The 26,518-nt window shown below is 44.1% G+C and overlaps 1 protein-coding gene across 1 annotated transcript in view; it reads right to left on the reverse strand.

Moving 5' to 3' along the window:
- Window positions 1-25,537, reverse strand: part of ENTHD1 (ENTH domain containing 1) — a gene marked incomplete at both ends in the record, with an annotated part of 40,720 nt that extends 15,183 nt beyond the window's left edge. The window contains 3 exons of the mRNA XM_084632548.1: window positions 1,771-1,889; window positions 19,346-19,555; window positions 25,189-25,537. Of these exons, the coding sequence (XP_084488674.1) occupies window positions 1,771-1,889; window positions 19,346-19,555; window positions 25,189-25,537 (678 nt within the window). The remainder of the gene's footprint in view (window positions 1-1,770; window positions 1,890-19,345; window positions 19,556-25,188) is intronic.
- Between the last annotated feature and the right edge of the window lie 981 nt (window positions 25,538-26,518).

Below are 26,518 nucleotides of genomic sequence, written 5' to 3' on the forward strand. Positions count from 1 at the left end.
AAATAGTGGCAAATATTTGCAGGAAAGAATCCTATCTTGTCAGCACTGGGTGATCCTTTCCATGGCATATTCCTGCGGCTGGAGCACAAATAGGAGTCTGCGCTGGGTAATCAACTTGCAAAACTTGCTACAGGTACCATCGTATCTCTCTGGTAATGGAACTCTGGGGTTGGTCACCCAACCTGGTGTCATAAGGGGAGTTAAGTGGGTACCTGCAGTTGTTCCAAGTGCTGCTACTTGTTCCCACACAGAGCAATTTGCTGATGCCGTATTTGATCCCTGTGTCTCTGGTTCTCAGCCTGGAGGACAGTAATCTGTTTCCACAGACTCACAAGCCCCTGGAGCACTGGTGAGGCAGGAGCACCACTAATGTCCATACTCGGTCCAGGGGTTCAGCAACAAGTCCTGGAAGAGACTGAAAGGGTCTGAGCTAACTGTCAGGGCCCATAACATGGGCAGTCTGAGTTAATGGTCGGAGTCCAGAGTAGAGTTGGGGTCAGGAGTCACACCAAGGGTCACAACTGGAGTCAGTCAGAAGCCATGCTAAGGATCAAACCAGAGCCAGAAGCGCACTAAGGGTCAAGAAGCCAGAGTCAATAACTGGAGTTAGGATAATGGAGCAGGAAAAGGAACGAGGTGAGGAACAGTGGGAACCAGACGAGGAAGCAGGAACTTAGTCTCAGGAGTCTGGTCAGCTGCAGGCCTAGTGACTAGTTGCTCAGACAAGGAGTGTGGGAAGAACAGGAAGCCTCATGCTAAAAAGTGTCCAATCAGCAGTCTACTGTTAGTCAGCTGATCCTGCTGAGTCAGTGGATATAGCCCCTGTTGGTGGGGTTTCAGCTGCAGTTTCCTTATTTGACCTTGGAGTGCAGTGGCACATGGGGTAAGAGTCTCATTTGTAAACCTTGTGGACTAGGTTCGAGAGCTGTGGGTGCCTTACAGTTCGACTGATGAAGTCAGGCTGTAGGGACTCGGGAAGGCAGAGCAGAGAATATGGGTGGAGTTTAGTACTGAGGTCAGAGGTAAAGGATGCATGATCTGGTATAAGAATACAAAGCTGAAAAGAAGGGAAGGGGACAGATCAGCTGCCTGCTATTTCTCCGAGGGGGAGGCTTCAGTTTATCTCCATTTGAAATTCCTAGATGCTATCTTGCAGTAAAATAAAGTAAGGCAAGTTAAGTTCAAACAAAATTATGTTTACCTGAAAAATTTGTCTTATTTTAAATTTACCAAAAATTGGTATTCACAATCCAGTGTTTCCTGGCTGATTTCAATGCACACTAAATTGCTCCCTGTCCTAATTTCTACCCGTTAGCAAGATAATGGCATTCTTCATGGAGTTGTACCTTTTTTAATATTTAATGTCAATTTTAAGAAGACAGCTTTGATGTTCTCTTGATACAAAATTTTAAAAACAACACTGGAGTTTTCCTTGAAGATTGCTGGGAACCTTCACTTCGGGGAGCTTTATACAGACTTAGCAAGTCATGTCCAGTCTCTTTGTCCAGCCTCTTCCAACGGTTGGGCTAGAGTGGGGAGATGGTGGACAGCATAATTCCCCTAACTCCAGGAGTTTGGGGACCCACAAATCATAAAGCTGGCTCTGAGATCGCATCCTAATTTGGAAAACTCCAGTGTGTTTCTGACCTGCTCTCTGCTACTTGTTGTTCACTACCATGGTAATAAATAGCATAAGGATCAGAACAGACTGATTTAGGCATCCTTCAACCCCTCTCCTCCAACAGTAGCATTGTTCCCTATAGCATTTACCTCTGATGACTTCTTAGCAATGATTTGGAGTGCCACCATTTCTTGGGCCGTTGCCGCTTTCCCTGGTGACTGAAAAGGCTGGTTTTGCTGTGGCGCAGATGCTGCCTTAGGAAAATAGTCTGTCAAAGAAAGAAATGTTTTAAAAAAAATTACTTTGGCAAAAGAAAAAAATGAGTTTTACACAGGTGTTAAATTTTCTGGAGTTAATTGGGTAGAAAAATGCCTCTGAAGCCTCATTTGGTCCATTAACTGCAATGCCACCTGCCAATGACTGGGATTGAATACTAACAGCTTTTATAACTCTTTATGATAATGGACAAACCCAGATGGACTGAAAATTCAGCACAGCCCTCCTATTCTTACCTACTGTCTTCCATGTTATATCCCCAGTGTGTAAAACATGCCTTCTTTTATAAACTGGTGAAATGAATGTAAGAAGCAGGGTCGTTCTGCTTGCTTATGTGAAAATTATACAGAGAAATGAATGCCCAGCAAACCAGTACCAGAATCATCCCCTCCCCTCCTACCAAACCTTCTAATTACTATTTAAAAGGAATATTATTACTGCAGCATGGCAGACATGTGCTGCACATCACAAGGAACTAAACAGGAGTTTAGAGACCATTTGAAAAGATAATGACAAATTTTAAAGACCACAAGCCACTAAAAGAGACCTTTGTTCAGAGACAAATGTGAAAAAATATGAGATGATGAAATGATATTGTCATTAATAATTTTTATTTTATTTGCTACCATTTCAGACTGTTTTTATATTAGCTTTTTTCCCCGGTTATATCTTTTGACAGCCTGGCTTAACTAATAATTAATCAAAAATTATTTTCTTGTCTAGTGCTGCAATGAATCATGATTCTCTTGCTGGGGTTATGGCAAAAATTGTGATATCACATATTCAGTATTGTGATTTCACATGGCAGGATAAAATAGGAGTGGGATTGTGTATGTAAAAATGAGAGAGAATGGAAGAGAGCACTGAGAGAAAACACCTTCATTTGATGCCCTTATTTTGTGGGTAAAAGAGTAAATATTGTTTAGATATTTTGGCAGCTTCTCTGTGGACAATCTTTTACACTCAAGGGCCATTCAGTAACTTTCCTAAAACTGACAAGGCATGGATGGGGGTTCCCTTTGGAGCTCACGAGCGCAGTGGATCAGCTAACGGATATCTCTGTACAGCAATGCAAAGCACTTCCACCCACAGGTATGTGAAACTTTGTTCAATAAAAAATGCAGATTCGGTGACACTGGAATGGTTTGTGAGTTCATGTTGGCTTAGCTGAAGTGTTTGTGTTGAAATAAACATTCCAAAACAGTTGATTTTTTTTCCTGTTAAAAACAGTTTTATTTCAAAATTTCCTTCATAGGAAATTGTTTTAAAAAATTAAATTAAATCCAAAATTATTTGTTTCTGATTTTTTTCAGAATTGCCAGTGAACCAAAAAATCCATTATTTGCACAGCTCTACTTCCAGCAGGAGGGTGCTCTTGGCTGGGATCAAGGGATTCAGAGGGTGGGAGGGGGATCAGGGCTGGGGCAAAGGAGGGGCTCAGCGGTGCAGGCTCTGGGCAGCGCTTACCTCAAGCAGCTCCTGGAAGCAGTGGCATGTCCCCCCTCTGGTTTCTATGCGGAAGTGCAGCCAGGCGGCTCTGTGCGCTGCCCTGTACACAGGCGCCACCCCTATATCTTCCATAGGCTGCAGTTCCTGGTCAATGGGAGCTTCAGGGGCGGTGCTTGGAGCAGTGGCAGCATGTGGAGCCCACTGGCTGCCCTTATTCTTAGGAGCCGGAGGAGGGGACATGCCACTGCTTCCGGGAGCTGCGCGGAGCCACAGCATGCATGTATGGAGCGGCCCCTGGCCCAAGCTCCCCAGCTGGAGTGCGGGAGTGGGGCAAGCCCCAGACTCCGCTCCCTGGCAGGAGCTCAAGGACCAAATTATATTGGCTGGCGGGCCAGATGTGGCCCACGGGTTGTAGTTTGCCCACCCCTGCCTTATAGGGTCAGTACATTTCAGATATCTGTGTCTTCTTTAAACAAGTCCAGCAATCAAGTTAATACAGGTAATTTCAGGTTAGTTCAAGTTAGTTAGCAAACAGTTAGGTTGTAGGCTTCCTTGTAGTGTTTGTGATGATGGTTTAGACACCACAGATTAATCTGTGACTAAAGTATTGTGAATTTGTGCTGTTAAAGTAAGTGAGAGGTGTCTGAGAGACAGTAAGTCATGTTGTTTTATACCGAGATTGTAGTTAAAAAGAGATGGGTTTTGCATTATTAACCCTTTTGACATTGTGTACATACACAGAAACACCTTCTAACTATTCATGTGACTGGAAGTTTAGAAAATGTCAGTATTCTCAGTGTTAACCTAGATTTTTCTGAGTTTAGAATGATGGCTACTTAAAATTTTTAGTACCAGGACTTCAGAATTTGTACATAAATTCAGTCGCTAATTACCAACCCTTAAATTGAAAAATGCTTCAATTTATTATGTACATTTTAGAAATATTTGGCTAGAGGGGTGTAGTTTTTCCTCCCTAGACACGTATAGCTCTCAGCAACAGCTTTGTTGTTAGTCCTTCACTCCAGCTGCTGTGCTGTTTATTTATTGCCTCATCTTCCACTGAAATCACAGTGGCATGTTGCAATGTGTCAAGTGTGACAGGTTGAATCCCCTTCCTGGGGTTCCACCTGATGTGCTGCAGTCCCACTGAGCCCACCCTTTCCACCAGCCTGGGTTTCCTCACCCTGTTCTTGCTGTACTAGGCTCTCAAACCTTCTCGAGCACACACAGAGGTAAGGCCACACCCAGCTGCAGACACAGACTGAAATAAGCTCTGTGTTGGAAGATTTAGCTAGGAGAATGGCCAGCATTCACGTGCACACCTTCATTGGGGTATAAACCCAAAATAATATTGTCTTGCACTGTATAGAAAGATCTGCATAGCATAAGCTCATAAAAATTTGCCCTTTCCCTCAATGTGGAGAGAGATATGCACAGCTTTTTGCCCCCCACCCCAGATATGAATTGCACAAACTGGGTTTTGAAATAAAAAAGAAATGTTTATTAACTACAAAAGGTAAATTTTAAGTGATTATAAGGGCTAGCAAACAGAACAAAGCTGATTACTGAGCAATAAAACAAAACACGCAACCGAAGCTTAATTCACTAAAGAAACAGGTTACAAAATGTAATTTCCCACCCTAAATGTTGTTTTAGGCAGGTTGCAGAGTTTCTGTAGCTTACAGTTCCAGTAGTTTCTCTTTACAGACTGGACCCCTGTGTCAGCCTGGACTCAGCCCTTGCCTTTCCCTCAGCTTAGTTCCTTTTCCTTCAGATGCTTTTTGCAATCTTCCTTCTTGGACAGGGAGGCAATGGGGAAAAGTCCTGATTGACTTACTTCCCAGCCTTAAATAGAATTTACATAAGGCAGGAATCTTTTGTTTCCCAATCTAACATCCACTCTTAATGGAAAAACACAGAAAGCCCAAGATGGGGGTGGGGGGGGGGGTGTCTAGTACCAGGTGACATGATCACCTGACCCTGTAGTGTCAAAGCAGCAACGCTGGGAGCATCTCAGGAAGGTGGGAGATTATATCTTCCAAGTCTTATTGTTCTTCCTAATGGCCCATTGAGGATGATTGCCTACTGTCTAGTGGGTGTTCCCTAAGTACACACACAGTTGTAATTGTTACGTAATCAATATTCCTAACTTCAGATACAGAAATGATATATGTATACAAATTGGATAACCTTTCCAATGATACATGACCAATCTTGCATAAAACATGTCTTAGTTATGCCATATTCATATCATAACAATATTTTTATGAAGAATATGGGGTGTAATGTCACATCAGGTATATGCAGTAGCTCTTGTTTTGCCCAGGGTACAGTAATTGATGTGTTAGACAGAAGTACAGTAGAATCATAGGGTTAGAAGTAACTTCAAGAGTCATCTAGTCTAACTCCCCGCCAAGATGCAGGATTTGTTGTGTCTAAACCATCCAAGACAGATAGCTATTCAGCCTCCTTTTGAAAACCTCCAGTGAAGGAGCTTCCACAATCTGCCTCGGCATTCTGTTCCATTGTCCTATTGTTCTTACAATTAGGAAGTTTTTCCTGAGATTTGATCTAAATCTGCTATGCTGTAGTTTGAACCCATTACCTCTTGTCCTGATGTCTGTGGCAAGAGAGAACAACTTTTATGCATCTTTTTTATGGCAGCCTTTCAGGTATTTGAAGATTGCTATCATGTCCCCCCTTAATCTCCTCTTTTCCAAACTAAACATACCCAGTTTCTTCAGCCTTTGCTTATATGGCTTGCATTCCATCCCTTTGATCATCTTTGTAGCTCGCCTCTGGATCCTTTCCACTTTCTCTACATCCTTTCTATATGTTGGTGACCAAAATTGGACACAGTACTCCAGCTGAGGCCTAACCAGCACTGAGTAAAGAAGTACTATCACCTCCCTTGTCTTGCACGGTATGCCTCTGTTAATGCAACCTAAAATTGCATTTGCTTTTTTTTGCAACAGCATCACATTGCTGACTCATGTTGAGGCTGTGATCTATGACAACTCCCAGATCCTTCTCAACAGTGCTGCAGCCAAGCCAGTTATCCCCCAGTCTGTATTTGTGTGTTTGGTTTTTCTTCCCTAAGTGTAGCACCTTTGTCTTTGTTGAATTTCATTTTGTTGTCTATTGCACAGTTCTCCAATTTATCAAGATCCCTCTGAATTTTAGCATATCCTCCAAAGTGTTGGTCAACACCCCAGCATTGTGTCATCTGCAAATATAATTGGTATACTCTCTATTCCTACATCCAGGTAATTAATAAAGATGTTAAACACCAGACCCAGAACAGATCCCTGTGGAACCTCACTTGAGACCTCCCCCAAACCTGACATGATTCCATTAATAGTTACTCTTTGTTTGCTGTTGTTTAACCAATTATTAGGGCTCTACCAAATTCATGACCGTGAAAAATGAAAAACGGACCATGAAATCTGGTCTCACCTGTGAAATCTGGTCTTTTGTGTACTTTTACCCTATGCTATACAGATTTCACCAGTATTTCTCAAACTGGGGGGTCCCAACCCAAAAGGGAGTCACAGTGGGGGATGGAGGTTGCAAGTTTATTGTAGGAGGGTCACGGTATTGCCACCCTTACTTCTGCACAGCCTTCAGAGCCGGGTGGCCAGAGAGCGGCGGCTGCTGACCAGATGCCCCACCCTGAAGGCAGTGCCCCGCCAGCAGTAGTGTAGAAGTAAGCATGGCACGGCATGGTATTGCCACCCTTAATTCTGCACTGCTGCCTTCAGAGCTGGGTGACTGGAGAATGGCAGCTTCTGGGCTGGAGAGGGCCCAACTGTGAAAGCAGCAGCGCAGAAGTAAAGGTGGCAATACCATGCCTTGACATCCTTATTTCTACACTCTTGCTGGCAGCGGCACTGCCTTCAGAGCTGGGCTCCCGGCCGGCCGTCACTGTTCTCCAGCTGCCCGGCTCTGAAGGCAGCGCCACCCCCCGTAGCAGCACAGAAGTAAGGATGGCAATACCATGACCCCCCTACAATAACCTTACACACGCACCCCAGAAACCCTTTTTGGGTCAGGACCCCTAAAGTTACAACAGCATGATATTTCAGATTTAAATATCTGAAATCATGAAATTTATGATTTTTAAAATCCTATGGCTGTGAAATTGACCAAAATGGTCCATTGGCCCTACCAATTGTATACCACTTAATGGTAGTTCTGCCAAGCCCACATTTCTACAGCTGACCTATCAGAATGTCATGTGGAACTGTTAAAAGCCTAGCTGAAGTCCAGGTATATTATGTCTACCACATTCCCCCTATCCATCAAACCAGTTACCCTGCCAAAGAAGGAAATGAAGCTGGTTTGGCACAATTTGTTCTTAGGAAATACATGCTGGCTGCTAGTGCTCACCTCTTCATCCTCCAGGTATTTGCAAATTGAATGCTTTATACATTGCTCAGATATCAAAGTGAGGCTGACTGGTCTGTAGTTCCCCAGCTCCTCCTTTTTCCCCTTTTTAAAGATGGGCACTATGTTAGCACTTCTCCAGTCTTCCAGGACCTCTCCTGTCATCCATGAGTTTGTAAATATTATTGCCAGGGGCTCTGAGATTTCTTCAGCTAATTTCTTCAGTACCCTCGGGTGAATAGCATCTGGGCCACTGATTTCAATTCGTTCAGACTGGTCAGAAGATCTCTAACATGTTCTTTACTTATCTCGATCTGCATCCTTTCTCCTTTATTGTCTGTGGTAACTTCGCTAGTCATCCAGTCACATGTTATTTTTTGTGAGAAGACTGAAGCAAAGTAGGCATTGATCAGCTCTGCTTTCCTATCATCTTCCGTTACCAGTTTTTCTCCATTGAGCAGCGGACCCACAACTGTCCTTGATCTTTCTTTTTTTTTGTCTCATGTATTTGAAGACCCCTTCTTGTTGTCTCTAACATTTCTTGTCAGCTGTAACTCGTTCTTTGCCTTGGCTTTCCTGATTTTGTCCCTACACATTCACACTATTCCCATGTATACTTCCTTGGGTGACGTGCCCCTCCTTCCATTTCCTGTATGAATCCCTTTTGGGTTTTGGATAGCTAAAAAGCTCCTTGTGCAGCCACATTGGCCTCTTGTGACTCTTCTTATTTTTCCTCTGCATCAGAATAGCTTGATGTTGAGCCTCCAGCATTACATCTTTTAGGAACTGCCAGTTCCCTTCGATTCAATAGTTTATGTCAAGCGCACACACACTGACAGAAAGAATAGGTACTAAAATAAATTAAGCCCTTTTAATTAGGGCTGTCGATTAATCACAGTTAACTCATGCGATTAACTCAAAAAATTAATCTTGATTAAAAAAATTAATCATGATTCATTACAGCTTTAATCGCACCGTTAAACAATAGAATACCAATTGAAATTTATTAAATATTTTTGGATGTTTTTCTACATTTTCAAATATATTGATTTCAATTACAACACAGACTACAAAGTATACAGTGCTCACTTTATATTATTTTTTATTATGAATGTTTGCACTGTAAAAACGATAAAAGAAATAGTATTTTTCAATTCACCTCATTCAAGTACAGTAGTGTATTCTTTTTATTATGAAAGTGAAACTTACAAATGTAGATTTTTTTTGTTACATAACTGCACTCAAAAACAAAACAATGTAAAACTGTAGCACCTACAAGTTCACTAAGTCCTACTTCTTGTTCAGCCAATTGCTAAGACAAACAAGTTTGTTTACATTTATGGGAGATCACACTGCCCGCTTCTTATTTACAATGTCACCTGAAAGTGAGAACAAGTGTTCGCATGGCACTTTTGTAGCCAGCATTGCAAGATATTTATGTGCCAGATATGCTAAACATTTGTATGCCTCTTCATGCTTCGACCACCATTCCAGCAAGCATGAAGCATGCTTCCATGCTGACGATGCTCATTTAAAAAAAAATGTGTTAATTAAATTTGAGACTGAACTCCTTGGGGGAGAATTGTATGTCTCCTGCTCTGTTTTACCTGCATTTTGCCATATATTTCATGTTATTGCAGTCTTGGATGATGACCCAGCACATGTTTGTTTTAAGAATGCTTTCACTGCAGACTTGACAAAACACAAAGAAGGTATCAATGTGAGATTTCTAAAGATAGATACAGCACTCGACCCAAGGTTTAAGAATCTGAAGTGGTGTCCAAAATCTGAGAGGGACGAGGTGTGAAGCATGCTCTCAGAAGTCTAAAAAGACCAACACTCTGATGTAGAAACTGCAGAACCTGAACTACCAAAAAAGAAAATCCACCATCTTCTGGTGGCGTCTGACTCAGATGATGAAAATGAACATGCATTGGTCCGCATTGCTTTGGATCGTTATCAAGCAGAACCTGTATCATCAGCATGGATGCATGTCCTCTGGAATGGTGGTTGAAGCATGAAGGGACCTACGAATCTTTAGCACATCTGGCACGTAAATATCTTGTGACACCTGTTCTCATTTTCAGGTGACATTGTAAACAAGAAGCGGGCAGCATTATCTCCCGCAAATAGGAATACACTTGTTTGTCTGAGCGATTGGCTGAACAAGAAGTAGGACTGAGTGGACTTGTAGGCTCTAAAGTTTTACATTGTTTTGTTTTTGAATGCAGTTATTCTGTACATAATTCTACATTTGTAAGTTCAACTTTCATGATAAAGAGATTGCACTATGGTACTTGTAATGGGGGAATTGAAAAATACAATTTCTTTTGTTTTTTACAATGCACATATTTGTAATAAAAATAAATATAAAGTGAGTACTGTATACTTTGTATTCTGTGTTGTATTTGAAATAAATATATTTGAAGATGTAGAAAACATCCAAAAATGTTAAATAAAAGGTATTCTATTATTAACAGCGTGATTAGTCATGTGATTAAACGTGAATAATTTTTTTAATCTCTTGACAGCCCTACTTTTAATATATCTCTTTGACCTCTGCTCTCAATCATTCTCACAAGCTAATTAGGACCAGGAGCAGTCTGTTCTTAAACTGAAAACTTCCAAGTAAATTTTTACAGCTACAGAAGTGGTGGTGATGATGATTCAGAATGTAATGTGCTTCTCTTTGAGTCAGTACTGCACCAACACCCCTAGGAGGTGCTGACCTTGCAGTCTTTTGCATGAGACATAAAACCAAGGTCCTGAACACTTGAAGGGGTTAATTATCCCAAGGAATATTTGCAAAGCTTCTCTCTGCTATTATCATTGAATATATGGTATTTCTTCTTCACTTCCAGTACTAGGTGCTCAAATACTATGATGGAGGGACAATGGCCCGAGTCTGTAATGGGATTTAGGTCCCTAAACACCAGATTTAGAGGCCTGAGTCTCAAATTTAGGCACGATTGGGATCCACAAAACCCCCACTCAGCTGCCACCTAACACTGTAAGTCCCTAAATTCACTCAGTGCCTAAATTTTTGGTGTAAAAGTTCCCTCGGTGCCTACGTTTCTGCCTTTGGGAATATGTACATCTCATTCTAGAAAAAGAAAAGGAGTACTTGTGGCACCTTAGAGACTAACAAATTTATTTGAGCATAAGCTTTCGTGAGCTACAGCTCACTTCATCGGATGCATAAGTGAGCTGTAGCTCACGAAAGCTTATGCTCAAATAAATTTGTTAATCTCTAAGCTGCCACAAGTACTCCTTTTCTTTTTGCGGATACAGACTAACATGGCTGCTACTCTGAAACATCTCATTCTAGGTGACCAAATGCCAATCTCACTCCTACATCCCAGCAGGATCCTCAAACCAGGTGAAGATAGGTATTCCCCTGCCTATGTCACCTGCAAGGCCCAATCCAGCAGATGTGCTCAAATCACACCTTCCCAATCTAGGTCCATTCAAGAGGAGGAGATGATGGTGACAATGCCCTTATAAATTTTAGATCAGTGGTTAAAGCACTCCTCCAGGATGTGAGAGATCCAGGTTAAATTCCACCCTCTGTCTGATGAGGAGAAAGAAGTTGAACAGGAGTCTCCCACTTCCCAGAATAGCACCCTTATGTGTCTCCCTCAGTCTCTCCTGTTGAAGCTGTTGCAGTTTGGATACATAAACTCCCCAGTAGGGCTCCCCACTGCACAGAACATGTCACCTCGACATGGCACACCTACAGTATACATTGCAAGCCAGAGGCAGTCACAGGTAACTGAACTCATTAGGTCTAATTCTCATTTACACTAAGGCTGCTTTACCCCATTTTGACAGTTTAAAGAGGTCTTAAAGTGGATGTAAAAGCAGTTCACACCCACTGGAAGGTGCCTTTACTTTGCCAGAGTGATGTAAAAGGACGTCAGTGTAAATGAGAATCAGGCCCAAAATTAGCACTATGCCAGAAAACTATTAAGAAAGTTTGAAAGCCAGATATGGGATATGGTATCTTGGGGTATACATGAAATTAGATGCTTAGCTATCATTCTTCTTGTTCACATGCACAGAATTTAAATGACCATTAGATGTGGGAGTCAGGAAGGAATTCTTCACCTCCATCCCTGGGCATACTGGTAAGAATCTCCCGAAAGAAGTCATCTTCCCCTGGAGCACTGAGCTGGGATCATCCATTAGGGTTAGGTAGCTAAATCCTGAGCTATCAATTTCCTGTGATTGGAGGAAGGTGAGTGGCACTGTGAGTTATACACACTGTATACATCTATGCTGCAACTAATTTAATTTTAAGATTATTTTTTAAATCAATGTTGTTTCCCTCCAGCTAACTGGGGAGGGGGGAGAGACAGAGGGCTTGTCTACACTTGAAATGCCACAGTGGCACAGCTGCACCCACCATAGAGCTTCAGCTTAGACACTACTTATTGTGAAGGAAGGTGTTCTCCCATTGGCGTAGGTAATCCACCTCCCTGAGATTTGGTAGCTACATCGATGCAAGAATTCTTCTACTGCCTACACCCGGGCTAAATTGGCTTAACTATGTCACGCAGGGGTATGGACTTTTCACATCCTTGAGTGACATAACTGGGTCAACCTAACTTTTTTGTGTAGACCAAGCATTAATCATAACAAAGATTTTGGGACAATATCTACACATGTCTATTTGGAGACAATATTACAATGTTAGGAAGAGCAAACCAGTGTTGGTGTAATAACGGATGGCTTGTAAAGCCTGAATTTGTTAGACTGGATAATGATACTATTGTCTTTTATATCATCCTGACTGCCTTTTTAATTTATTTTGGCTATAATAAATTACCTGTTAAATCTGACTTAACCAGATTAAGAACACTCAGTTCTCAGGTGTCGTTCACTTGAGAACTGCTCAGTGTCCTAAGGATTTGAGAGGTGTATCAGCAGGACATGTGTGTCTGGAGCATTAGAAGTGTTTCTGAAAGGGGAATAGTTTGTATCTTCTGTCTGATGAGAGGAAAAAGGAGAGGTCAGCAGGTATGGGGTGGGAAACATGAGGATATACTCATCTTCAGTTCCCCAATACAATTTACTAAGAAACTAGTCTGAATGTTAAAACCCTATCAGCCAAGAAATAAATTGAACTGAAACTCCAGCCTCTACACACTTATGGTGTTTAGATATTACAGCACATATGGTCTATAAATATCAAGCCCTATCTGAAGATGTTACAGTGCCTCAGAGCAGTATGTCTGCCAACAGGTGACCATACATTAGAGCAGCGGTTTTCAACCTCTGGTCTGTGGACCCCTGGAGATCTTCAGACTATGTCTAGGGGTATGTCTACACTGGCAGAGTTACAGCACCGGCAGTTACAGCACTGCTTAGAGAGCACTGAAGGGAAACTGCTGTTGTTTGTTCACACTGTCAGCTGCCTGTGCAATAGCGTGTTCACACTTGCGGCACTTGCAGCGGTATTCGGAGCAGTGCACTCTGGGCAGCTATCCCACAGAGCATCTCTTCCTCTTCTGCCGCTAAGAGCTATGGGAAGGCGGAGGGGGTTGTGGGGCATCCTGGGTCCTGTCCCAATGACCCATGATGCACTGCTTCGCATCCCAGCAATCCCTGTGCTTCCGTCCACGTTTGGCACCATCTTTCAGCGGTAAGGGTACTGCGCGCCCTGCCTCTTCAGTCTGCAGGAATAGATCCTGAACTGTTGACCAGCCTGCTGCTCAGACTGACTAACACATCGCGAGTGGCAGTGGAGTTATTCCTTAAACTACAAAGGCAAGAGGAGTGTGACATTGATCTCGCCACGCATAATAGCTACAACACGAGATTGCTTGTGGCATTCATGGAGGTGCTGAACGCAGTGGAACGCCACTTTTGGGCTGGGAAAAGAAGCACTGAGTGGTGGGATCACATTGTCATGCGTGTCTGGGATGACAAGCAGTGATTGCAGAACCTTTGGATGAGGAAAGCCACATTCGTGGGACTGTGTGATGAGTTTGCCCCAGCCCTGTGGCACAAGGACATGAGAATAAGAGCTGCCCTACCATTGGAGAAGCACGTGGCAATTGCACTGTGGAAGCTGGCTTCTCCAGACTGCTACCGATCGTTCGCTAACCAGTTCGGAGTGGGAAAGTCAACCGTTGGACTCAGGTTGATGGAAGTGTGCAGGGCCTTTAATTGCATCCTGGTCTGAAAGACTGTGACTCTTGGCAACGTGCATGACATTGTGGATGGCTTTGAACAAATAAACTTCCCTATCTGCGGAGGGGCAATAGATGGCACGCATATTCCAATTCTGGCACCCGACCACCTAACCACCATGTTCATTAATCAGAAGGGATATTTCTCAATGGCTCTCCAGGCTCTTGTGGATCACCATGGACATTTCATTGACATTAATGCAGGCTGGTCCCAAGAGGTGCATGACGCATGCATCTTTCGGAACACTGGTCTGTTCAGGAAGCTACAAGCAGGGACTTTCCTTCTGGACCAGAAGATCACCATAAGGGAAGTCAAAATACCCATTGTGATCCTGGGAGACCCGCCTACCCCTTAATGCCGTGGCTTATGAAGCCATACACGGGGCACCTTGACAGCAGCAAGAAGTGGTTCAACAACAGGCTGAACAAGTGCAGAATGGCTGTTGAGTGTGCTTTTGGCCGTTTAAAGGTCCGCTGGTGCTGTCTGTATGGGAAGCTGGACCTCGCTGATGGCAATATTCCTATGCTTAGAGCTGCATGCTGTATGCTCCATAATATTTGTAAAGGGAAGGGTGAAAACTTCACTCAGGGCTGAATCGCTGAGGCTCAGCGCCTAGAGGCTAAATTTGAACAGCCAGAGACCAGGGCTATTAGAGGGGCGGTGCACGGGGCCATGAGAATCAGGGATGCCTTGAGGCAGCAATTTGAAGCTGAAAGCCACTAATATTTGTTACTATGTTCAGGAGTGCAGTGCTTGTAATGCTAGGAGGTGATCGTGATTGGTGCAGACAATGCACTATGAAGGTGTAAGAAAATTGCCTGTTGCTTTACAGTGCTCTGTTTGCTTTCAATTAATGGAATAAAGATCGCTTTCAAACCAGAACAATTCTTTTATTAAAAAACAACAACTGGAGGACAGAGACAAACAAAAAAACACTTCAGCACTGAGAGGGATGAGGGAAGGGAAGGTCCCAGGAGGAGGTGGGGTCCCGGGATGGTTAAAGATTTGTGTATGTCCAGGTATCATATCCAACCTTCTCCTTTGGAGTACAGTGCAGCGGGTACTGTGCTTCGGCAGGGCCAAACTGCAGAGGGATGGGTGATGAGTACAGTGGGTACTGGGAGTCCACAGGACTGGACTGTGATGGGGCAGGAGTGGAATGCAGCGGGTACAGACTGAAGCCAGGAGGTTGATAAGCGTGTGTTGGCGGGGTCTGGGGGGCGCATGGGAAAGAGTTTTGCAAGAGCAGCTGCAGGGGAGGGCAGGCGCAGAGCTGCTCAGTTTGCAGTGCTAGTAGCGCCTGGAGCATGTCCGCTTGGCGCTCCAGAATGTTTAAGAGCTGCTCCGTGGCTTTGTTCTGGCGCACCGCATTCGCCTTTTGGTCCCTCTTCTCGCAGTCCCACCATTTCTTCAATTCTTGTTTTTCGGCCGCAGAGTGCATCATGACCGCACGCAGAAAGTCCTCTTTAGTTTTTCATGGCCACTGATAACTGATAAAGCGGGAGGCTGGGCTCCCAGGGTCATATCTGTGAAGCCAAAATGCAACATTTTACAGAAGCAGTATTGTTTGCAACACAGAGACCACTGATTTAAAATACAGCCACTATTCACATACCTGTCACTAACTGGCTGACCCCAGTCAAGCACACATGAGCCACAAGACACCCAGAGTGGTGAGTAACTGCAGGGGCAGGGGAAATCAGTGTTCCAGGACCAGGGCCATCCTTACCCAAATGCAAAGTACGCAGCTGCATAAGCCACCAGGAAATTTGCAGCACCAAATTTCCTGGTACCCTGTACAGCTGCATGATGCTCCAGCCCCTGCTCCGGCTCGCTCCGCCCCAGGCCTTCCCAGCCCCGCCTCTTCCTGCCCCTGCTCTGCCCCAGCCCACCCCACACTCCCCTGAGGAGTGCAGCAGGGCTGGGCCTGCACTCACTGGTGGCGAGAAGTGCAGCGACCCGGCCCCAGCCACGCCGCTAGCTAGCCCCCCCCCCCCCCCCACGGAGTCCTGGGGCCAACTCTCCCACCCGCCCCCTGTCCCCCGATGGAGGTCTTCCCCCTCCAGGGAGGTCTGGGGCCAGTCCCCTTGTTCCCACCCCCCACAGAGGCCTGGGGCCCCACACCCCCATGGCGGGGCTGCATAGGGCCCCAGAATTGCTAGGGATGGCCCTGTCCAGGACCATACTGTACACTGGGCACATGGCTCTTGGTGAGAGCCAGCACTGTAGGGGGGCCTTATAATCATTCCTGTCCCCACATTTTCCACAGGCTATGTTCATTATGGAACATATCTCGCTGCTGAGGGTGAGCAGGGAATCAAGGGAGGGTCTTCTCCAGGATTGCAGCTTTTGCCCTGGCCCTTATGTGGCTCACCTGTGTGCAGCAATGGTCCCTTCCCCATCCCCTCCCCCCATGATGGCAGACTGGCATGGGAAAGTTACCCTTAATGGGGCAAGAAACAAAGCAGCTCTGCCAAAGAACCTGCTGCAGCGGATTGTCCAGGATCTCCATAAGAGTTTCCTGGAGATCTCTGAGGCAGATTTCTGTGAAATGAGGAAGTCAAACAACATCCTGTTCTGACACTCAGACTAGGCATGTGGTGGTATGCACATCATACACACACAAGCCTGCTTTCTGCAACCCTCCTGCCCCCAACAATTCACTTCAGCAATTCCCAAAATCAGGGCCACTTACCAGGGGCCTCCTGTCCTGTTTGCGCTTTGTCAAGATCCGCCAGCTGTGACTGGCTAGTCTCCTCTGACCTCCAAGTCGTCCCCTGCCTCTGGGTCCCCGTCCCCCTCCACATCCTCGTCCAAGATTTCCTCCTCCTGGCTCAGTCCAATCTCAACTGGCACATGAGCCACCGAAGTATCGACAGTGGCCTTTGCAGTGGAGGTGGGGTCGCCACCGAGTATCGCAGCTAATTCTTTGTAGAACCAGCAGCTCATGGGTGCAGCACCGGAGTGGCAGTTTGCCTCCCACGCCTTGTGGTAGGCATTCCGCAGCTCCTTCACTTTGATCCTGCACTGAAGTGTGTCATGGTCCTGGCCCCTTTCTGTCATGCATCTTGAAATCTGTCCGTAAGTATCATCATTCCTATGGCCGGAGTGTAGCTGGGACTGGACAGCCGCCTCTCCCCAAATGCTGATGGGGTCCAGCAGCTCGGCATTGCTCCAAGCAGGGGATTGCCTGGTGCATAGAGCAGGCGTGGCCACCTGGAAAGATGTGCTGAGACCACTGCACACATCACTGAGCAAACAGGAAGGGAACTTTCAAAATTCCCAAGGAATTTAAGGGGTGGGGATAACGGTTGGTCACCTGAGGGCAGGGCAGTAGAGTTCAAACCAATGACCAGGGAGGCGAGAACAGGCATTGTGGGACACCTCCCAGAGGCCAATTGCAGCGCTGTGATCACCACAGTGTCTACACTGGCACCGCAGTGATGTAGCCCTGGCACAGAAAGCTGTACGCCTCTCGGCGTGGGGGTTTTTACAGTACTGCAGCTGTGCAGTTTCTGCACACTAAGTGGCTTGACAGTGTGTACACCTTGGGAGTTACAACACAGAAAGCTGCTTTACTGCACAGAAATTTGCCAGTGTAGACAAGGCCTAAGATTTCCAAAGGGATTCGAACCTCCATGTAAAATTTTTAATGAAATGAAAAAAGGTTGAGAACCACTGCATTAGCCCAAATGTAAGAGTGGCATCTCCCCTTGATAATCAGCAGCTGGACTTGCTGTGCACGTAAGTCTTTAATGTTACAGCGGAGCAATGGTTCTCATTGGGACCCTTGTTAAGGTCCCCAGGCAATAGTTGCATCAGGTCCCCAGGCAATAGTTGCATCAGGTGGACCAATCTGAAACTCCCATGCCCAGTATAATCTGCTGTCTGTTGGAAGTCAATCTTTGCATAGACACCACATTACACTTTGTTCATTCCCACAGTGACCAAGAATTGCAGCACTTCTGGTCTTCTGTTGGTGTATCTGGACAGCATGAGATCTTGTATATTATATAGACTGCATGTAAAACGCTGGAAAACTTAGGATGACAAGAAGAGTGAAAGGTGAAGCAGCAGACTGAATACTGTATATCTCTTGGCTTTGGTTGGTTTGTATTGTGTCAGCTTGACCATTCATGTCTTGTAACTTTGCATTCAACAAGCAAAAATATCTTGGATTGTTTTTCCATGACATCAAACATTGTACTCTGTCTTTCAAGTGCCAGTTCTGTTCGAATGAAACTTGCAGCATTTAGGAGGATTGTCTGAGCAGGATTAACTCCTGGCAATATTAATTAAACACAAGTCCTCCCTTACTTTCATTTTATAATTTAACAAAATTTTATGTGGACTTATTTACTCATGGATGGATAGCCTTGATGCTTTTTAGATTCTCACGTATAATATGGATAAAGGCAGGACTCAAACCTCTGAAAATAAATGTACCTGTAACAGGCCATCTTTCTCCGTTTGTTGACATAGAGCCACATTGGTTTAGTTCACACCAGGATACAGTCACTTTATTCACACGTTATTTCACTGTGGATACCATCTGACAATTCAGTCTGAAAGGAATGATCAGCCTGAACATTGGGGATTTTTTTTTTAAAACACAGCCCAATTTAAAGAATCAACTTCTTCCTTTTTCCTATATATGTTGTACAGTTTGGATGAATTTCAGTAGTCTCAAAACTGAAGACTGTCAGTACTGTCTGGAGTCAAGCATAATGCCACACTGGTGTGCTATTACTCCCTCTCCCTCACCTCTACCAGTGTGTTTCAATACTGATCTCTACAGGATTCCTGTTATTCCAGTTTTGCCATCTTGACCTTGGTTCTGCTAATGTACCTAATTCTTACTCACTGCACCCTTTCCTATTTAAGTCCCTATATCCTTGCACTGCTCTGCTTGTTCCATAACACTGACAGGCAGTATTTCTTGCTATTCCAGTACTAGTACCCTCCATACATCTCTGCCAATGCACCTCAGTGCTGACCTACAGCACCTCTTTGCTATTCCAAATCTGGGTCCCCTATGGACTTTTATCAAATTACCACCATTATCCCCTGATATTTCAGTCCTGAGTAAAGATTATTAATCATACCACGCCATGCAAAATGGGGTGGAGATTGTCTGAGAAGACGACATGTTCACTAGTAAATACGTTAGAATACCACAAAACCCCAAAGTCCATTTCATTTGAGATTGACAAATGAAAAGGTAGTGCAGAAAGACCCATCATTTTGCTCCTGCAAACTTCGCCTCCTCTCTTGACTCTTAAGCCCTTCATCGCTACATTCTGCAGTGTAATCTTTTTAGATTGTTTACTGAAATGCAAAGCCCACCCGCAAAGCCCACCCACCCGTGGCTAAAGTATTGGCACATGTAAATTTGCAGTTTAAGCCTGAGGTGCTTACCTTGAAGTTTGAGTGAATCAGGAAGCTCTGGTATGGGCTCAGAGGCAGACATTGTTGGTAAACAGTCCTTGGTAGTGGTCTTCTTAGGCAATAGCATTGCATAGGAGGTCCGCTGCCTAGTTCTACGTGCTATCTCACGTTCATTATGTAGCAGTTGGTCATCTGTTAACAAGGCACTGACTTGCTTAGACTTTTCTCTGATGTGATAACCTGTTGAAGTAATTAGGTTTAATTTAAAGAAAAGAAATACTTGGTAAATATGTTAGAAAACCACCATCCCATTCTGTAATGAGGACCAACTGGATATATCATGGGCCCCAGCAACTACAGACAAGTGCAAATTGCTAAGGATGCTGAGCTGTTTATAACCATAGAACAATGAGCCAAAAAAACAAGATCTCAGTAAGCAGTTGTCTTTAGTAGACTTACTTTGTAAGCATCTGACAAGAGTTTAAGACACTGCATGTGTGGTTCATAAACTGAAGTATGTTTTTAGGTTAAGGTCTTTGAGGTTTTTCCTCCCTTTATTTCTTCCAAGGACCAGCTTTGTAGCAGCCCATTATTCTGGCTAAATGCTATTAGCAGGATGCTATTCCTTTGGTCAGAAAAGTGTTCAAACAGAATTCCTCCTTGCCTCTTTGGTGCATTAGTGTATTGTCTCTGTCGGGCCTTGCCAGTCCATAAGCTCTGAGCCTTCTGTATGGCAGTGCAAAACACTGCCACCAGTAGGCTGGCACAAGTATGTAGGGTTTTTCTAATAAATTTGGCTATGGTTGTGTGTAGTGACAAGGGAGTATTAGTGTCAATGTGAGTTATAGGGAACAAAGAAAGACGCTGAAGTGCTTTTCATCTTCAATCTCTGGAAAAGATTGTCAAGCCCAAAAATGCTAGGGTCCAAGAAAGATGTGAAGGATTAAAGATCTCTTTCAGAAGAGACGACATTATCCTATCAAAATGAATTTGTCTAGAGAGGGAAAAAGACACACTTTTTTTGTATTCTTCTAAAAAATCGACTGTGTTTAGCATGTGTTTAAACCATAGGTGCCGACTTCTTCTGGCGCCGATGGGTGCTCGACCCCCCTCTGCCCCCGGCCTCGCCCTGACTCCACCCCGCCCTTCTCCCTCCTGCCCCCATTCCAACCCCTTCCCCAAATCCCCGCTCTGCCTCCTCCCTGAGTGCGCCACGTTCCCGCTCCTCCCTCCTAGAGCTTGCTACAGCTGTTTGGTGGCGGCAAGCACTGGGAGGTAGGTGGAGGAGCGGGGACATGGTGCGCTCAGGGGAGGAGGCAGAGGTGAGATGAGGTGGGGCGGGGAGCTTGGCTGCTGGTGGGTGCAGAGCACCCACTAATTTTTCCCCGTGGGTGCTCCAGCCCTGGAGCATCCACGGAGTTGCGCCTATCTGTGAAACAACATCCCCAAACTACCAGCTGTAATGGAGTCAGTTAAATAAAGCTGTTGATTCTGCTTAGGAGATTCACAGGTCTGAATTCATTGAGGGGCTGGTACAACAATGAAACAGAAAGGTGCATCAAATTCACTGGTTGCAATAGTTATCAGGGAAACAAACATAGAAACGACTGTATGTCATGATGATCCTTCTTATACTGGCAGAACCCTGGGAGGTGGAAGGGACGAGGGAATGTTGCTCCTCTTTCTGGTGTTTTGAGTGGGGAACCTTAACACGTGACTGAATCCCTCTGTTGGCAGGTATCAGGCATTGGTACTCCGTATCTTCTGTGTTTCTAGATCTATCTTACTGAGGTACACATAATTATAAGAATCCAGTATTAAGATGTTCTACTAATGTATATTACTCTCTCTCCCCCCATAACTGCTTCAAACATTGAATTTGATAGCTCCTCTAATCTCAAAGTCGGATGACCCACCAAGTGAATTCTGTCCTGGCATTCTCCTAAGTAGAGTGACCAGCTTTATTTAATTTATTGTATTTGAAGCTGATAGTTTCAGGATGTTGTTTCTGTTAACTGGGATGTCCAGGCACTGCAAACTGACATTACATAACTCAGTCAGTGGATTTCCACTGGGTTTGTTCTGCGATTTGACCTGCATACCACCACAGATTTAAACAGTGGTGAGATGGAGACACTTTCTCCTTTGTTGAGACAGCTGTGAGAGCACCACTGAAATGCTGATTGTCATGCGACAGTTCTAGTTTTCATAAATCTGAGTCCCATGACCCTCAGATTCTTGTAGTATGATTAAATGGTCTTGAATTTATTTAATCTCATTCTCATAGCAATATGAAATGAAGCAACATCATTATGCACTGCTGCAACATCATTACATGAAAACTGAGCTATAGCAGTGTCATGATTTAGCATCATGGTGTGATCATTTTGTCCTGCAGGACAGATACAAATAGTTGGCATTTCAAAGCTAGTAGGAGCAGTATTAAGCTTTTATCAGCTGGAATTCACTTTTACATACATCACATGGGAACATGAATTGCCCAGTGTGATAAGCCCATCACTGCCAATAATTCATCTAATTTACTATGGTAAGGTGGATGCATGGTTGGATCTCAGAGCCAACAGGCCAGTAGCTTCATCTACCAGCTCATGCTGCTCCCAGCAGTGCTGCATTCTTATTAATAATTTAATCTTGTCTTTGAAGTTCAGCTCCTAGCAGTTTGCCTCCTTTTTTCTCATTTTCTTTCACTTCTGTTTAAAATTATAATGGTCCATTTCAACAAAATTAACTGTAATTTCATGGATCAGCACATCAGGAATAAGTTTTATACATAATACTATAATCCATGTAGTTGTTTCCCCAAAAGCAAATTGACTTGATGAGCAATTCTGTCTCCTGTGTAAATAACCCTGGTTCTAATTAAGACCTATGTTATTTCAGGGGTTTTTTTGGTTTTAGTATTTTCTGGCAATTCATGGGTATGGCAGTTTTTTTAAAGGAAATGTTTACCAAATATAACATGAGGGTAATAATATAACCTAGTTTTTACATAGTACTTTTCATCAGTATATCTCAAAGTACTTTACAAAGGAGGGTAAATATCATTATCTCCTTTTCACAGATGGGGAAACTGAGGTTCAGGAGGTGAAGTGACTTGCCCAAGGTCACCCAGGAGGACAGTGGCTGAATCAGGTTTTCTGGGTTCCAGTCCAGTGTGTTATCTACTAGGTCATACTGCCTCCCATCGTTAATTTTATTTACTTTTAACTAACCCCTCCCCCAGGCTTTTATCCATGTTTCATTCTTCATTACAGTATACTTAAACTGGCTTTTTTTTTTTAAAATTAATTTAGTCCTCATGGAAGTTTCCAGACTGATAAAACCTAACACAGGTAAGTCTTCTATTTATATGTACAACAGGTGCATCATGGGCAGTGACAGGACAAGATTCCTACACCACCCTATCAATATGTCATCAGTAATACCCTGGAAAAATCACTTCTAGGGCTAGATGATGGGAAGTTTGTTTATTGTGGCCTCTATTCAGTTTCACCGTCTCCCTGTTGAGATTGCCAGCCAGTGGATTAATTAGTATGAAACTGGGTGGTTCTTTTTGTAATATGTACACTTTTCTGCTATGAATTGGACTGCAGCTTCCAATTTATTTCACAAAGGTCACTAAACATATATTGGATGGTAAGAACTTTCAGTTGTTACCAACCTGTCCCAGACTGCATAGGCGCCAACTTCCCCTCTTTCCCGTGGGTGCTCGATCCCCGCCCCCACTCCACTCCTTCCATGAGGCCCCGTGGAGTCGGCGCCTACGCCAGACTGGAACCGGAGACCTAGAGATTATGGTGATAATAAAGATAAAAGGCCACATATCCCAGTTCCCTATGCCATCAAATTCTCAAACTGACTTTACTTTCATTATTCCTGAGGTGGGCCAGTGTACTCAAGTTCTGATGGCAAACATGCCCAAAGGCAAACATCAAGTGTTTACTTTTAAATATGATAAATTTCACTGGCATACTGACCTGAAATCTATTAGTCTAGCATGATCCAACCCTGCACTAATGACAAATTTAATTATATTATTGTAACCATTATTTAGTGGCTCAGTAACCCTTAAGAACATAAGAATAGCCATACTGGGTCAGACCAATGTTCCATCTAGCCCAGTATCCTATCTTCTGACAATGGTCAATGCCAGGTGCTTCAGAGGGAATAAACAGAACAGGTAATCATCAAGTGATCCATCCCGTGTTGCCCTTCCCAGCTTCTGGCAAACCGAGGCTAGGGTCACTTCAGAGCATGATTTTGCATCCCTGCCCATCCTGGCTAATAGCCATTGATGGGTCTATCCTCCATGAACTTCTTAACCAAGGCCTTTGATATGCCATATCAGGGCTAAATACTACATGCTGTAGTTCCTTCAGCATTTGCCTCTGAGTCACGGTACACATGGCATACTACTGAGGGTATATCTATGCAGCAGCTGGAATTGTGCTTCCTAGAACAGGTAGACAGCCATGCGTTAGCTCTGGTCAAGCTTGTACGCTAAAAATAGCTGTGGGCTAGCTGCCCAAGTACAATCCTGAATGACCCCGTGGGTACATGCTCAGATGGCTAGCCTGAGTTCCCACAGCCCCACTGCTGTTTTTAGCACAATAGTGTGACAAAGTCAGGCCCCACGGCTGCAAGAGGGTCCTGAAAGGCCGATATATTAGCCCAGAAGGTTACAGGCCCTTTTTCCTACAAGCTGAGAAGGGATTACCTCAGGTCAATTAGGGACACCTGAATCCAATTAAGGGCTGCCTGGGGCCTTTAAAAACCCCTCCTCTGGGGAGAGAGAGACAAGCTACTGCCAGGCTACTGTCAGCAGGGAAACAAGCTCTTCCAGGCTGAGAGGCTGTGCTCCTTCCCATAGGGGAACAGCCAAACCCAAGTGCCTGCTGGGGGAAGGACTGACACCCCAGGGCAAGCAACAGGATGATACCCTGCCCCAGGGAGGAGGCAGGGAAGGTATCCCATTTTGTTTTTGTGTTTACGAGACTGTTTCCTTTTTGTTTGGTGAAGGATCACCCCTTAGGCCAACCCTGGGGCCTACCCTGAAAACACAGCCAAAGGAGCACAGAAAGTGGAAGGCAAAGTGTGGCTGATTTACCCCAGGCCTGCCATCGCCAGAGGGAGAAGTGCTAAGTCTGACGAGACGAAGGAGGTGCCTTGCCATAATAGCTTGAGCAGAACTAGCATGTGTCTGTCCACCAACACTGGGAAGCCCCCTCTCAACTGCTATGTAGACATACCCTTCATCCCTTAAGAGGCACTGCACTGAGCAACCATATCAGTTACACCACTGTCTTATTAATGTTCTTATATTCTGAGGTTTGTAGCTAAATCGTTGCTACCTCACAGTCTTCTCCCCTTAGGTTTCCGTATACTGTCAAGAGAATTTCTATGTGAAGTACTACACCCTCATATCTACAGTCTAACATATTTCAATATATATTTTATAGTCAGGTATTATGGTATACTCTTGCGTATTCTCATCTCACCATTTTTCAGAAATGGCATGCTAATCTTCTCCCAGTTCCAAGCATTCCACCTCACCCATATTTGCATTTAAACGTCTTTCAACAGTGCATAGGCACACGGGTTGAAATTCTGGCCTCTTTGACCTCAATAGTGCTGGGATTTTACCCTTTCTTTTTATATGTGAGAGATGGGAGCATTTTTATGTATCCTTTTTTTCGCTACCATGGTAAATTGCTCCTCCATATCCCCTTCCTGTGCATTTTCCTTCAGTGCAGCCATAATTACTTGCTATATTTTCCCCAGCAATTAGTTTAAATAATCCCCCCAAAAACCTTCTTAATTTTAATTGACAGGCCTTGTCAAGCTACATTTACCTTGATCCTTTCCAGCCTCATCTATATAATGAAAGTCCTTTAATGTCTGAATGTTAAAGAGCCCCTCTTGACAATGCTGTATGACTTTCTTTGATCCATTCTTGATGAGATAATCCAAGAGCATGAGGGATTTATACACATGCCTCCAGTTCTTTCCCTGGTCGTTCATCCTGTGCCATATCATGTTCATAATCTCCAAAAGAGAAACTGTATTGTATGTCAGGTCACTGATCTCTAACATTAGTGAACTAGAGGGACCCCATGGGTCATTAGAGGTTGCTTCCCTGACTTTAACCTCAGAATCAGAATAATTTTTCACAAAGTTCTTCATGTGCCTCCTGAGTGCCATGGAGATGACAGGTTGCTCAGCTGATAAAGTAGGTAAGAGACGCCTGTGCTGCTGTCCCTGTCTCCACCTCAGCAAACCACAATGATTCTGCAAACAGAACAATACAAGGAACACGTGTAACTTGTTATCCACTCAACATTTTGGAGGAAGAGGGGAAGGCTGATATAATGATCAGTTTCTTAACAATAGGGGCCAGCGAACATTGGGAGCACTATGATTGCAATCATAGAGCATTACCTTCTGGTCCTACCTAGCCCAAAAAGGAGACCCATCCTACTTGTCCCTAACCAGAAGTATGGCAACTATGATTAATGGCCGCAAGGGTGAGAATACAGTGAAGGGGATACTTAGGTTCTCCTTAGGAAAGACTGCAGTAGGGCAACAAACTGGAAGGAAGATGACCTGTGTTCTACTTAACGGCCTTGTTATTAATTTGCTGACCTTGGGCAAGACACTTAATCTCTCTGTACTTCAGTTTACTCATCTGTATAAGTGTTAAATATAGTTATTAGTGATCACTATTTATTATTAGGTGTTTGTCAAGAATAGTAAAGTCACTGAAGGTGGAAGAAGGGATAGAACATTTAATTATCTAGCAAACTTAACTAAAACTAGACCATACCTTTCATTGTTAAACCAGAGCTCCAGGTCGCTTGTATGGTGCCCCTGTAGTTAGTACTTTGCTCACACATACAAGAGACCAGAGTTCAAATACCATATTCAGACTTGGGCCTGCAGAAGTTAAATTATACTGCCAGGGCAGTTTATGCATGCAGGGAGGAAATGGTCTCATGTCACTCTGCAGTGACCCTTCTCTCTTCTGCTCCTCTAAATTGGAGAGGGAGGGTAGAGGAAGGAAAAACAGGGTTCCATTTAGCTGAGGACTGCTCTGCTAAACTGAATAGAGATTCTCTACTGATCATCTTGGATTTGTCAGCTTTCACAGCTGGCATACGCAACAGGGGGGTGTATTTTAGTTGA

Source organism: Lepidochelys olivacea (assembly GCF_965140295.1).
Source record: "Lepidochelys olivacea isolate rLepOli2 genome assembly, chromosome: 1".
In the NCBI taxonomy this organism is placed as follows: domain Eukaryota; kingdom Metazoa; phylum Chordata; order Testudines; family Cheloniidae; genus Lepidochelys; species Lepidochelys olivacea.